The 15,554-nt window shown below is 42.3% G+C and overlaps 1 protein-coding gene across 1 annotated transcript in view; it reads left to right on the plus strand.

Annotated features, from left to right (window-relative positions):
* KCNB1 (potassium voltage-gated channel subfamily B member 1) overlaps positions 1–5,491 on the plus strand; it is a 123,758-nt gene extending 118,267 nt beyond the window's left edge. Inside the window, exon 2 of the mRNA XM_068416294.1 lies at positions 3,470–5,491. Coding sequence (XP_068272395.1) covers positions 3,470–5,491 — 2,022 coding nt within the window. The remainder of the gene's footprint in view (positions 1–3,469) is intronic.
* Positions 5,492–15,554: the final 10,063 nt, after the last annotated feature.

The raw sequence follows: 15,554 nt of genomic DNA on the forward strand, positions 1-15,554 counted from the left end.
GCTGCCAAGCTACAGGTTCAGCATGGCCAAGGTAGGAAACCTTATTAGACAGACAGATGGTGATTTCTATAATCTGAATTCCCAGACTGTAAATACATTGGGCTAGAGTCCTGTGCCACTGATTGCAGTGCTAATGCCTGACAGCAGCAGCTGGATCCAGTTTTCTGTGGACAGCTTGCCCCTTGGGTGGTTTTTGTTGGATGATGGATGCTACCAGGACAAGGTATGCTTTAGAGAAGAAGAAGGATTTTCTAAACCCGGCTGGAGATATTTCATCTCCCAGTTTTTTGTACTTTCCAAGTGAAAAGTGCTTTGAATACCTGAGGACAGTTAACTCACATTTAGAATTTTTTCTTAGCCTGACAAGATTCACAAAGATGTATGATTGTAGTAGATCAATAAGGGGAAAAATCTGTATCTTAGGAGCACAGGTGACATCTTGCTGCAACTTGTGGGAGAACTGATAAATGTCTCTCTCTGCATATTGCTTAGCTCCGTGGCTAAATCTGCTAAACCAAAACCAAATTTTACCCTCAGATCTCCTAGTTTTCAAATTTATATTCATCTGGCATTGCCTTGATCTTCAAAGCAGGAAGGTATCAAAGGAAGCAGAAGGTTTGACACCAATTACTGCTGCTGGATGTCATCCACTGAATAAAGATGGAGTGTTAATATTTACACTGAAAGTGAAGGAGATAAAACAGACTAGGTACATCTAAGTCAACAAAGCAGCCCTTCTGTGTATAGTGGGCAGAGATAAAACCAAGCAAAAAATTTGAAATTACCGTTGAAAACATCCCAAACACCTTTAGAAATGTTGGGTTGTAAACAAAGAAATGACAGCAAAAGCACTAAAAAAGCCTTTTAGGAAAGCAAATCAGGCTCCCTGCTTCTCAGGGGTATTACCTGGTCTCCAGGAGACGGTCTTTTGAAACAACCAACCACGCAGAAGTAGTTAACATCTAAATTTCTCCCCCCTTCACCATGAGACACTTGACACATTTTGTTCTCTTGAGTTTGAAGCCATAAGTTCAAGAACTTTTCCCTGCGTCGCTCTCTGCTTCTCTTCATTCCGTGATTCTTCCTACTTTTTTGCACCCTCCAAGTCTCGCCCACAGCTTCTTTGGCTCATTGACCTAAGAAGTCTCTCAACAAGGCAACCCTCACCCCCCGCTCCCATTGCGCAAGTTGTTGTGGGGTTGTTTGTATTTCAGCAGCAAATTTATGGAAGAGGAAGATAGCGAGGAGGAGGCGAAAGGTTCACTAGCACTGTGAGGGTGCACAGCACAGCTAACTACAAACATTCTTTTAGGCAAACTGTTTAAAAAGGAAAAGGAATCTTCCGAGCATATTTTTCCTGGCAACAGTTTAGTAACTGAAAACAAGGGTATTCTAAAATTTCTGGTACTAGAGCATTGCATAGGAGGCTATTACACCTTCAATTCTTCCATTTAATCCAATTTAGACAATGAAACCAGAGTGTTTAATCAAGCTTTTTTTTTTTAGTCAAATCTCATTCTTCAGATTAAATTACTAGGTCTGCAGTGTCATGCACAAATCAGTTTCATAGTACATTTTAGTGAGTTAAAAGGTAAATTATTTTATTACATTGATTTGGAAGGGATTTTCTTAACAGCAAGAGGATTTTAAAACACTTGTTGAAATAAAAATTTCAAAATTGAAACTCTTGCCTTAAATTTGGAGTTTTTGAAGGTATATGAGCTTTTCTCCTAAAGCCATAGCTTAAGCTTGCTATAGGAATTTAATTCAGGTGAAGCTTCCAGCCCATGTAGACCATTTCTGCCTTTCAGCTTTGAAGAAGAGGTGAGGGTCTTCTTGAGAAGACCACAGCGTTTCTGAACCATATTGGATCTGCATGTTTCTCCTATAGCAGCAAGGCCTGTTTCACCGTAGTGACTGTCCGTTTAGGATAAATGTTCAGAAGTCTGATATTTCCTGACTGTTCGGATGTCTGTGCTGGGCTTGACTGAAGAGAAATCCTGCAAGAATTTCTTTCTCCAGTGCCCTAGGCGGTAACTGTGGATATTCTGGTATTGTGAGGCTGACTGAGAAAGGTGACTGTGAGGAAACCTAAAATCTAGTTATATGGGAAGGAGTGTGTCAGAATTGCAATTCATGATGCAGAACTCTTATCATATGTTTTATAATTCATTGCTTAATATTGTGTAGCTAGTCATCATGCGCATACGCTGCAATTGATTTCGTGCTGCTTTTCTATCAAGCAGGAGAAAAGTGAGCATAAGGGATCAGCTTACACTGACATGAATATATAAAACATTAGTCACATATATGTGTGTTTTGAAATCATTGCTGGATTTTGGCAGTAACCTAAGAAACTAGATATAATCCCATCCAATTAACAAACTACAAAAATAATTCACTAGTAGAAAAAAACACTTCTCAAATTGTCTGTCAGCTCTAAAACCTCCCTAAAATGACTTTAAAAGAAGGTGTAATTTGGGAAAACTGGGAAGTATAGCATTAATGTCTACATAAAACAGGCATGGAAGGACAGCTTGCCTACACTGAAAGCTGCAAATACACTAATCTAGCACTTCACGTTTTCTGGCTCTGCATGGAGTCGGTGGCCCAGGATCTGATCAGATTTACGTGGTTTTTTAGAGAGGTTGCTCACTGCAGACCCTTCTCTCATTGCACTCTTTAGCCCAACAGCTGGTTTCTGATAATGGATGAGCTGCTCAGTGGTTGGACCTGCCCTGCCTTGACTGTCTCAGTGTTGTGCAGTTTGGTTTGCCTGGATGAATTTGCTCTTTCCCCTGGTTCTGATGAGGAGCTAGGATGGGCAGTCGGTCGCATGCAGAGTAGCTCAGAGCTCAAAATGTTTTAGAAAGCTTGGTCAAGTTTTCATGTATTTCACAACTGTCAAGTTTCAAATTAGAGATGAGTCAGTAAAAAGGAGTGTATTATTACTTTTATGCTTATATGTAGTAGAACTGTACACACATCTCTGTAACTAGCCACAGCGACCCAAAATTACGGATGTAATCGCGCTTTAAATGGAGGACATTGCTCTGATCGAATCTTGCATTCACAATTGCATTCCTTCTTGATTCCTTCTTAGATTCCAGACCCTCTTGTCCAGACGGGCTTTGTTGGGCACCTAATTAGTCATTAATCAAAAGCTCCTGCTGTGAATTGCTTCACAGCCCTCCTGGCATCCTAGCTGCTTGGTACGTGCTCCTTGACCACACAGAGATGAAGGCACAGGAGTTGAAGGAGATGCTTTCTCTCCTTTAGGCATCTGACATAACTAAAGCAACTTTCAAAATAAAACTACCTCAGGATGCATTGGTTATCTGACTTCTGTGTACTAGGAGCAAAATTAGTCTTGAAACACGTAAGTGGAAATACAGCCATGTGTTAATGGCAATGATAGATAGCATAATATATTCTGAGATGAACTCATTGTTTTCTTTTTCCTTTCCAGATTTTGGCAATCATTTCCATCATGTTTATTGTACTATCTACAATTGCCTTGTCCCTTAACACACTTCCTGAACTACAAGGCGTGGATGAATTTGGGCAGACTACAGATAATCCCCAACTTGCCCACGTGGAAGCGGTGTGCATTGCATGGTTTACAATGGAATACCTCTTGCGGTTCCTATCCTCGCCTAAGAAATGGAAGTTTTTCAAAGGCCCGTTGAATGCAATTGATTTGCTAGCTATCTTACCGTACTATGTCACTATCTTCCTCACAGAATCCAATAAAAGTGTACTTCAGTTCCAAAATGTACGACGAGTGGTCCAAATATTTCGGATTATGAGGATACTCCGGATTCTAAAGCTCGCCCGGCACTCAACGGGTTTACAGTCCTTGGGGTTTACACTAAGGAGGAGTTACAATGAGCTTGGATTACTCATCTTGTTTTTGGCCATGGGCATTATGATCTTTTCCAGTTTAGTGTTTTTTGCAGAAAAGGATGAGGATGATACAAAATTCAAGAGCATCCCAGCTTCTTTCTGGTGGGCAACAATCACCATGACAACAGTAGGCTATGGAGACATCTACCCCAAAACACTTTTAGGTAAAATAGTAGGAGGACTGTGCTGCATTGCTGGAGTACTGGTGATTGCTCTTCCCATCCCAATTATTGTCAATAACTTCTCTGAGTTCTACAAAGAGCAGAAGAGGCAGGAGAAAGCCATTAAGCGCAGGGAAGCCCTTGAAAGAGCAAAAAGGAACGGCAGTATTGTTTCCATGAACATGAAGGATGTGTTTGCCCGTAGTATAGAACTCATGGACATTGTGGTTGAAAAGAATGGAGAAAGCATAGCCAAAAAGGATAAAGTTCAGGACAATCATTTATCTCCCAGCAAATGGAAATGGACCAAGAGAACACTCTCTGAAACTAGCTCTAGTAAATCTTTTGAAACTAAGGAACAAGGATCTCCAGAAAAAGCCAGGTCATCTTCAAGTCCCCAGCACCTGAATGTCCAACAGCTGGAGGACATGTATAACAAAATGGCAAAGACTCAGTCCCAGCCAAACCTTAATACTAAAGAGTCGAGTCAACCTGGAAAGCAAAATGAAGAGCTGGAAATGGAAACCCTTCCCGGCCCTATGGTGCCCTTGCTGACAACTCGCACTGATGGGATCATTGACATGAGGAGCATGTCCAGCATCGACAGCTTCATAAGTTGCGCGGCGGAGTTCCCTGAGTCCGGGAGGTTTTCCCACAGCCCGCTCGCTACCCTTCCCTCCAAAGGTGGCATTAACACAATTCAGGAGCAGAGCAGGCCAGAGGGGTGCGGCGCCAGATTTGTGGAAATGAACCCAAGCGCTGAGGGCAGCCACCGTTCGGCTTTTTTCATAGAAAGTCCCAAAAGCTCCGTAAAGGCCAGTAACCCTTTAAAACTAAGATCTCTGAAAGTCAACTTCATGGAAGAGGACACCAGCACATTAATACCAGCATCAAATGTACTGAGAATATATCCAGACCCTCTCAAGAGCCGGGGAGCTGCTGCTGCTGCCATGGATACTTCCTTACTCTCTGACAGATCCCTCATGAGCCCAGAAACCTCGATCTACACAACCGCGAGTGCGAGAACACCTCCAAAGTCACCAGAGACGCAGACAGCCATAGCTTTCAACTTCCATGATGCTGGTATACACAAATATATAGATGCTGACACTGATGATGAAGGTCAGCTGCTATATGATTCAAGTCCACCCGGAAATGTGAGTCCCAAGTACAATGTTACAAGCAGTGGCTATCTAAAGCAAAAGGACAATGTTTATAGAACAGAGAAGAACCATCTAGAAGCTGCTGCTTTACCCACCTCCCCTAAGCTGATAGGGCAAAACTGCATTTACTCTATGGAAGGTATCACTGGAAGAACCCAGGGCAATCAGGAGACTGTTAGACTAGAAAATCACATTTCCCCAGAAGTCCGTGTATTACCAGGCAGTGGAGGACGTGCTAACACACATGATCAAAGCATCTGAGATGGGCTCCAAAAGAACTTAATGAAAGTTTAAAGGAATGTCTTTACAGTCAACACAAAAAAAAAGAGCTTCTGCATGGCATGAACTTGGCTGAAACAAGCCACCTGTTTCTAAAAGTCTGGGGGAGGTCCAGTGTGGGTTTGTGAAAATGTCCTTCTCTGAAACAACTCTAAAGACATTGCCCACATGAGTCAAAAAAAAAAAGGATTGCAAGTCATGATCACACATTGATCTCCTTTCATGTTGTCCAGTGAAGCCAATGTGACCAAATATCCATCCATTCCCCTTGAACGCTAGAGCTCCTTTTGGAAATATTAACATCTGATTTGCATTAGTTCCATAAAGGATGCCAAGGCAGCCAGATTTGAACTCTGGAATAAATTGCTGGGGTTGGTATATAGCTATCAAAAACACAATGCTCACTGCTTCAGGGCAGCTGTTCCCCATCTACAGCTTTCTCTGATGGATATTATGTCTAAAGGTAACAGGGAACACTTGCATTATTGGAAAATCCAAGTGAAAACCATTTAAAACAAATAACGGTCTAGAGAAACCTATTATTAAAATGCTCTGTGTGTGTTTAACAATACGATATCCTGTAGAACCTGATGTTTTCTTTTGAAATATTCAGCAGGGTGAGTTGCACCACTTGTATCTAATTCCAAACATCCCCTAGGACATAGTGAAACTTGCACTTACCCTCTGCTAAAAATCGATTACCTGCCCCGGGGCCAGCGCGTGGCCCTCAGGGGACCCACAGCCCACGCTGGGAAGGTGTGAAGGAGCCATGCAGAAGCAGGACTCTCCGGAGGCATCGCAGCCAGACCCCCTTCCCGGTGCCGGGGAGCGTAGGGCTGGAAGGAGAGCTCAGCTCTCGCCCTACCCTTCTGCGGAAGGGAGGTGCTCGCTGCCCTGCCCCATGGGGACGGCCGAGCGCGACGGCGGTGCCGATGCCGTGGCTGACCCCTTCGGTACGTGCCGGGGGTACCGGGACGGCTCCCCGGGCCTCCCCTTCCCGCCCGCACGCCGACTCCAGGCATCGGCCAAAGTCTCGCTCTTGACGTAGGAGAGGAACCGGTCGGTCTGAAGCTTTTTGCGCCCGAGCGGCGCGGTGAAAGATATGCAAGTGTTATATAAATATGCAAAAAGAGGGATTCGTTAGCGACCCACCCCGGGCCTGGCTGTGCTCTCTCTCGCGAGGAGGTCGAGCAGGAGTGGCTCCTGCAGAGCTGCGGCGTGAAGCAGCTGCGAGAGACAGGAGAATCAGGCCTGATGTTTTAATAACATCCAGTCATTTTTAAACGAAACAAGAAAAAAAAAAGAAAAAAAAAGATCTGACCATTTTAAATGAACAGAACTAGCAGCCACCAGCCTAGGTTTTTAAAATACTATTGTTTCAATAAAGTTATGTCAAATTGTGTAGGAAATAATTTGTCTTTGGTTTTTAATCTCGGGGGGGGGAAAGCACTTTACGTTGACTTTTGTTGTTGTTGTTGCGATGCTGGAGTAGGATAGCAGAGTGTAACAATCAAGCACTTTAACCAAGCACTATTTTAATTTGTGCCTCCTGTCATGACCGTGATTTGTTACACGCCTGTAGCAAGTCACAACCTGTCCTGTGATAACTGTGATGATGGTAATCTTTTATGTTGTTCTCTGTTTCTACTGTAAAACTCAATTGTAAATAACTCTGTCAATGAGCGTTTCCTGACCTATTTCCGAGTACCTGCCGGGGCACACAACGATCTGCATGCAGCAGGTCCGGGGACGTGCTGAGACACGGGACGCGGGAGCGGAGGCGCACAGGCGGGAGGAAGACCCTGAGCTGCTCGAGTCTGCTGCGTTTTGTTCCTTTCTATTGTAAAAAAAAAGCTGTTGGTTAGTCCTGAGTGTAAATGTCTGTCCGTCCAAGCTGTACAGTACTTCTGTCTGTAATCCGTAATAGTGAATGCAGCATGTACGGACAAAAGCAATAAGCACATGTATGTTTTAGGAACTATTATGAGTTACGACGATAGCTTTGTTAGGTCTCTCCTTGGCACAAACTGTACACGCATTGGAGTTAACTCTGCTCTGCTCAGCCAACCCCATCCCTGGGCGGTGGGACGTAGCCCAAGGTACCCGCTCAGAAGTCGCCCTTGCGTCCCAGCAAGGCAGGACCCTGGGGAAGGCGTGAGTAAGACCTGAGACACCACCTCAGGAATTAGCCCGCCAGCAGCGAGAGACCTTGTGCCGTGCAAAGAGTGATGCGGGAGGTACTCAAAATCAGCTCGAGGCACCTAAGAGTGCAAACGATACTCCCCAGAGTATTTACGCAGAGCCAATTCCTGAGGTTCGTCAGCTTTTACTCTGCCTTCACTCAGCCAAAACCACTGTTCCTCTGAGTGGGCTCTTTGCCTGGTGAAGGACTTTAGGATTTGGCCATAGTAAATACAAGTGTACTTAGAGGAACCGATGTATTGCTGAGATACTAGTTAAGATTGAGTCGTCACGAAAAAGTAAAGTGACTTTCCAGCAGATAAGCTTTAAATACTGATTTATTCTGTGGCTTTCTGGGGCCACAGAGTGGCAATGAGAAATCTTAAAGAGAACAGTCTTAACATAATCTCTATGTTTCAGTGATCATTCATGTCTGCCATCAGCACAAATGTAAAAAGAAGAAAAATCAGGGAAAATTTTTTTGATAAAAAGTAAGTAATAGTGATTTCCAAGTTAAATATTTTTAGAGCTGATGCTTTCATGTGGAAAAAAAAAAGTCATATTTTACATATCACGAAAGTGAACGTATTTAAATATAGCCATATAGTGTAGTATTTACCACACTCTCATCCAAATGGATTTATTTGGTTTATAGATGGCACTGACAAAAATGTATAGATCAACAATTCTATCATTTGTTAATTGATAATCAACTGGTGCAACTCTCCTTGTAACCAAAGGCCCTCTGTCTGCCTTGTGTGATCGCTCACGACACACACCTTATATCATCTATTTAGTCCTACCTTTAAAGTAGCATTTTATTGAGTCACTTTTGAAAGCCAAATTCAAAAGTATCATTAAAAATCTACCTTTTAAGTCTGAATAGCCAAAGTCCTATAGATTTCTTATAGAAAGCAAATAATTTAAAATTAAGCATATAATATGCTTGAAGAGCATTTCTTTCTTATTTGTGTATGAAGATGTAGCTCTCATTTTGTGCCCAGTTAAAAAGGAAGTATGTTTAATTTATTTTAATGAAATAAAGTCTGAATATGAAGTATGTATCTATATATGTGTGTGTGTGCATAATACACATATATATAATGTAAGCACTGGGAAATCTACTCTAACATAAAGCTATGGTAGACTAAATCTGTACTCATTACAAAAGGGAAGGCAGTGCTTTGAAAACATAATGCTCACCAGATCCTGTAGACACTAGAAAGACAATTTTGTTTTATAGTTTGTTTGACACATATTTCCCAAAGCTCATAACAATTGGGGAAAATATGCAATATCTCTTGCATCGAGCTAAAGCGTGCAGTTTAATCACTGATATTTGGCATTCAGGTCTGCGAATTTACTGTGCATCATGTATCAAGCAAGCTGACAGAGTTTCACCTGCTGCAGAAGATTTCATATCTGAAAGGACTATGTATGTGAGATGTCTGTGCTTGCTTGTATCTTACGCCATCAACATCATTTTTAATACATATATATATATAAATAAATATATATATATATAGAATATATATATATATGCGGAAGGAATGGGTGCAGTTTTCTTAACCAGGAGGCAAAGATCCTTTGAGTTTTAGCCTTGAACGGAGGAAAACAGCAGTCACATTGCAGTAGATTTCTCAGTGCCTTTTCTTAGAAACTTCACTTAAGCACACTTACGGGGAAAAAAAAATGAAACAAAACAAGTCTCCTGGGAAATCCACATTTTTCTGAAAGGTTCGAGAGTCAATAAAGGTAGAAGAAGGAAAAAAAGAAAAAAAAGAGGAAAAGAAAACCCGCAGAACGCACATTCCTTTCCTGAACATGCCGTGTGTCAAATGCCGGGGAAAATCTGTCTGTGCAAGTCATGCAGAAACACATCCGAGGCGGTCGGTTTCTTTGGCAACTATGGCTGTGAAAAACTGTAGCCTTTTCTTCCCTTGCAGCTAATAAGATACACATTTCTAAGGAAAACCAGTATTCTCTTCTGTAAAATTGTAATGTATTGTTAATATTTGTACCTATTGTATATTTATGTCTTGACAGAACTATGACTGGTACAGTTTATAGTAAATAACAAGGGTATTTAAAACTTATCACAAAGACAAGGTTTCTAAAGCCAAGTTCTCTCTTTGTCGGTAAGCTCCACATAACATGATCTCCAATAGCTTTTAACACCTCATTTTAAAGTGAATAGTAGAATTACTGAATAAAATAGCCAAGCGATGGAGACCGTATGGCACTGATGCCCTCCTGCGCAGCTCAGCCGGGAGCAAGACGGGGACGTGGGCTTCCCTGGCGACTCCAAATCAGCTCCAACTTCTTCGTGTTTCCTCAGTCACTTCTGCTTACGGTAATCAGACTGAACAAGTGTTACCTTAGGTTGCTTTAGGATCACCCGCTTGGGGAGAAAATGGCTTTAAATAGTTCTTGAATAAAGTACAGATGTTCTAGTTACCTCTGTACCTCCTGTTTGCCATTGTGTTGGCTTTATAAGTACCTGATGTATGGAAAAGTCATGTGACTTTCATGCATTCCAGAGTAGTCTATTTTTCTGTTCAGATTTAAAAAAAAAGTATATATATATAAAAAAATATAAATATATATATCTGTATTTTTAGCAAATTTATAATAGGGCAATCAAGTCAGATTTCTTCTTTTTGTATTACAGAATAATATATTAGATGCTTTCTTGGTGTTCATTTCCATAGCTGATCCCCTAAACTTTTTGTTGTGGTTATTTTCTTTTGTTCTGAAAAAACACCTGCAACATCCCTCCTGGAAGTGCGTCTGCGAAAGGTCACTGAGTTTGTCTGATGTTGTCTTGTTTTTGTATTTTCCTGTTTGTGGTACTTAAAAATAACCAGGAACTGGCTACGGAAACTAAGATATTCCTTCTGAGAAACACAGTGGGCCAGACTCTGCCCTCGGTTATGGCAGTGTGAATGTCAGTGAATGCCACTGGCTTCAGTGTTAGCCACAGCCTGGACTTCAGTGTTCTTCCAGATTTACGTCGATTAAACTGAGAGCATAAAGAAGAGATGGGATTTGACTCTAACTGTCTTAATAATTATGATGGAGTTGGGATAAGCATCCAAATTTAGGCTCTTATTTTCAGGCAGTGACCTGATGATGCTCAGGAAAAGCTCCTACCTTTGGTGGAGTTTTTCCTGGGTTAAAACAGAAGGGTCAAGACTTTCATTTCCCACTGGGTTTTGGAATTTCTATTTTCAGTCCCAGACAAAATCAGGAAATGAGTAAAAATTATGGGGGAATGAAAAACCTGAATGTACACATTCAGAAAGGGACCGGATTTGGATTTGGTTATGGTAAAGTCCGTCCACATACCTGCTTACTTAATGATCTTCCTTGCTCCTTTATGGCTGTACCATCATATAAATTGAACAAAAAGCCCATGAGATAAATGTGCATCCTGCAGCTATCTCATGGCCTGTTGAAGTTTAGCACGACAAAGAGCTTCGGACTAGCTCTGTAGCTCTGCACAAACATTTCCTCTTGAATCCGCCCAGCAGTCTGGTCAGTGACCATGTTTTTTCCAAAGATGGAGTTTTGGTCCCATTTCCCTTTGTTTGCTTGTGTGATTTTCTTATATGCCCACCAGACTAGCCAATAAACATGAAACAGATTTAATTTGGGAAAACATGTGTTTCAGAAAGTCCAGATACCACCCGAACGAACAGAACAACCAGCAGACACAGTTTTGCATGTGATTATGTATCAGTGAGACCCATTTACACATGAAGGTATTAAAACTGGGTGGGATATTTCCTTTTTTTGAAAGTAATTAATGCAATAACCCGCTATACCTATCATCAACGATCACATAAATCCCTTCAAAAGACACCTTCCAGATCAGTAAGTTTGTTTGAGCATAGTCTACAAAACCATAGAAAGCGTCTAGTCAGACCAGTCTTAACTTCGCCCCTGCAGGTAGTCCTCCCACACCTCGACAGAAACGACCCAAATACCAACCAGCCCTTCAAAGAAGAGATGTTTATTTTCCAGCATGTGTTTTGCACCCCGTGCTGATCAGATTTAGGCTCTTGCACTGAAACTTTGTCTTGGCCAGACAAGGGAAACCTTACGAAAACTGAAAGTCTGCATTCAGGGTGTGTATCCCCTTTGTTGCTGGTGTTATCTAAGCCACAAATAAGTGTCCTTTGACACCAATGGTAGGGTGCCACAAGTGTTAATATCTGTAAATACTACTCAGAATTTTGCTTTGCTTGATTCTGGCTTCATCGCACAAGAAGTTTTCATTCTAGAGGCTTAGAAGAGAAAGCTTCATTTTTCTTTTTAACTAGGAATAATACTATTGATATTCTGTAGGACTGAACAAGGATTAACCTTTGACATTTTTAAAGGGGTCTTTTCAAGACTGTAGCAACACTACCTTCACAAAATAATAATCAGGCTGGGCTCAGTACAAACACTCACTCAAACTAGAGGCTTGTGGAAGCCAGGGAGCCAAATTTGCATGAAATGCCAAATTCTCTGCTGCTGTAAGTAAAAGCCCATTGAGGTCAATGGAGCTGTGCCCCATTTAGTCCAGTAAAGAATTTGGACCCATATCTCTAAAAGCTAACAGAAAACTAAAAGCCCTGTATTACTCCAGGGACAGAGGTGTCTGTCCACAGCACCTACAAGGAAACCAGTGGGGTGAGGGAATGGGAAACAGAGACAGGTCAGTGAAAGCCTGGGAAAGGAGGAAATCCTTCAGGCAAGAGGATGATAACCACATCATCCCAGTCTTGACTGAGCATCTGTGTCAGCTCACTCTTCGTGGGCTTGATGCTGCAAGTGGCGTCCCAGACTCACAGAGGACTGTCCCTACTGCAGGACCACAAGCTCAGCTACATGATACAACAGTCTCAGCCCTCAGTCCAGGGACTTGCTGATGCTGGGAGGACACTACCGGCAGATTGGCCATCAGTTACCTTTGTGTCACAACCTCTCCTATTGGTAATCTACATTTAAGACCATTTTAGGATTCATCAGTTCTTCTCTACTCTCTGTATTTCATTTAGGAGCTCTGCCCTTTATGACTCTTCCTGTTATGTTTCACTGCCTCTATGTACCGTTAGCCACACGTTGGCTCATGCGACCACTGGGATTTACTTTGTTTATATCAGTTTTGTTGGCTTGTGGCAAAGACGGAGAACATTTTTTCCCCATTCTTTCTGGCTTTTTGGTGGTGGGTGCAGAAAATTGCTTTTGCATTGAAACATTCCCCACTGGTGTGCTTGGGGGGGAGGGTGAGGAGAGCAGCATCTCCATGTTACTTTGAACTTTGAAGCCATGATACTGCAATCAGAAAGGCCAGCCACAGCTACCAACCAAACTCGCTTTCCAACTAGATTAGCAGTAAAAAAAATATACCCCAACTTACTGCAGCAGAATCCTGCTTTCTAATCAGGCCAGTGAAGCAGTTCCTGAATGGGGAGAAAATACTTAATGAGGCACTGTCACAAGTGCTGTTGAATACCGACTCCATGCCCACGGAAGGACGCCGGGGTGGTCTGTCACTGTGCTGCACATCACGGCTGCTCAGCGTTTCCCAGGGCCGGGGAACAGCCTCAGGTCTTCCTCCTCCAAAAGCACAGGATGGCTGCTGGACCTGCAGAGCTCCGCCAGCCCTGGACCTGCACAGGGGCCTGTGAGCCCCAGGCAAGGGCTTCCCAGTGACATCTCCAAAGGGCAGCAGTGAGCATCCAGAGTCATTGAAGGATAAGAAAGCTGTGGGGTTCTCTTTAGAAGAAAAATGTGATATTTAACAACAAATAAAAACTGGAAAAATGTAAGTTTCCCGTGGCTCTGCTAATACATGTGGATTGAATTGCTTATGTAGCTGGAAATTGAAACCGACTGTGACCCAGCTTGAGAAAGGGCAGAATATGGCAGGTTTCTCCGTTGCCTTGCACTTCAGTTATTTTTTAACCTGCGCAATGGGGAAGCAATGGGGGATCCCGTTCAGTGTGTCTGTAGTGAAGGGCAGTGCTTCACGCCTCTGCCCAACAGCCCAGCAGATCCTGCACGTCTTACACAATCTCTTCATTGGGTTATATGTGATCAACCCAAGGGGTAATGCGTCAGCAGATGTTTTCTCCCCATTTAAGCAATGTTTCAGTACCCTGGCACTTTGGGGTGACTACAGCAACATTAGCCATATACTAGTGTACTTAGAGTCTTACATTTTTTGTAACTTTGATTTAGTCATTCTTTGTTGAAGTTTATTGACCTCTCCAGCTGTTTCCGTAAACAAATTATTAAAAAAAAAAAAAAAAAAAATCAGTGTCTTTATATGCATGTAGTAGTATGAAACTGTGATCAATGTGTGACATTCAGAAACTGTACTGTCTTGTAAAATACGTCCAAATGTCTAAGGATTTTAAAGCAATGGTCCCTTACTACAGAGTACAGAAATAAATAAAAAGGTATGGATAAAACCAAAGCCTTTATTTGCTGTGTTTCATGGTCATATATACTGGCCAAAAAGATAACTCCCATCAGCTGGCAGTGGGTTTCTGCTTTAGCTCATTGCAGTTGACAGCAGGTTTAGACATATGTTATTTGCTCACGGGTAAGGCCGTGATTCAGGAAGGCAGTGCCGAGCTTGACACCTCCTGTTTTAAGTCTGATGGATTCAGCGCATAAACTCGTGGGCTTCACTCCTCACCCTCCGTGGACAAAATCTACCCACACCTCCCATAGCCATGGCCGGGCTCAGGGACCGGGGCATCTCCCAGCCCCTCTGTGCATGGACCAGGGCTGAGCAGTATGCGGGGAGATCCCTGTCACACACACCCAGCGCCGGGAAATCGGCATCTTGGTCGTGCGGTTGTGCAGATGCAGAACCAGACGCAGATGGGAGAGCAGCCGAGGTTTGGAGACAAAGAGCTTTGGGTGTGAAAACTAGACAAACAGGCTGCTTTTGCTGCCACTTGAGGCAAAAACTTGGGCTTTCTGCTAGAGCCACTGTGGTTTTCTTCTCCATTAGATGAAGCAGTGGGCTGGTTAAATCATGCAAGTCATCAGAGCAAAGGTAATTCAAACTGCTCAGGAATATTTTCTTTCAGTTGATTACATCAAAATTTTTTTATACTGGAATGCAGTTTCCATAAGAGTCTTCAAAGCTCTAATCTGAACCCCCTGATTTATGGAGACGTTAATTTATGGCCATGTAAAAATGTAAAAAGAACAAATAAGCACACATTTCTACCCAGACCAATGGCTTGTTTGTGCAGTTCTGCACTCCACACACTCTTACAGGTTCCTGCACATACAAATCAAAAGAAAAAGTCTAAGTGCACAGTCCTGCATCTTATTTTATACAGCCACCACGTCTGCAAATCGAAACCAGAAAGTTAAATGCACAAATGGACAAATCTCACAGAAGTCCATGCAGAGCATTTTAATGGCATGTTTCTGCACTTGTGTTCATTTTCAGTTTAGTAAGATCTTTTTAAGGAAAATCTAAATGATCAGTTGAGTGTTTCATAACAAGCAGTGACATTGACATCTAATAAGATTAAGGCACTGAACTTGAAGGGAAGTTTACAAATGAAGAACTAGAAAGCAGAGAAATTCCTATAACATATGTCTTCCACTTTCTGCTAACGATTTTTGTTGTTATTTGCCTGCCAGCCTGAGCAAGCGAGCTCCTGAGTTATAATCCAGTATGTGTAATTATACTGTCCAAGGAGGTTTTCACTATAAATTGATTTACTCTATTAAGTCAATTAAAACAATACCTTTCTCCTGAGGCGCTGTGGTTCATTATTGTGCGCCAAATCTATAGATATGAAATATTTTTTCCCTAGTTAACATATACTACAGAAACTTT

This window comes from Nyctibius grandis, chromosome 19 (genome assembly GCF_013368605.1).
Source record: "Nyctibius grandis isolate bNycGra1 chromosome 19, bNycGra1.pri, whole genome shotgun sequence".
Taxonomy (NCBI): domain Eukaryota; kingdom Metazoa; phylum Chordata; class Aves; order Nyctibiiformes; family Nyctibiidae; genus Nyctibius; species Nyctibius grandis.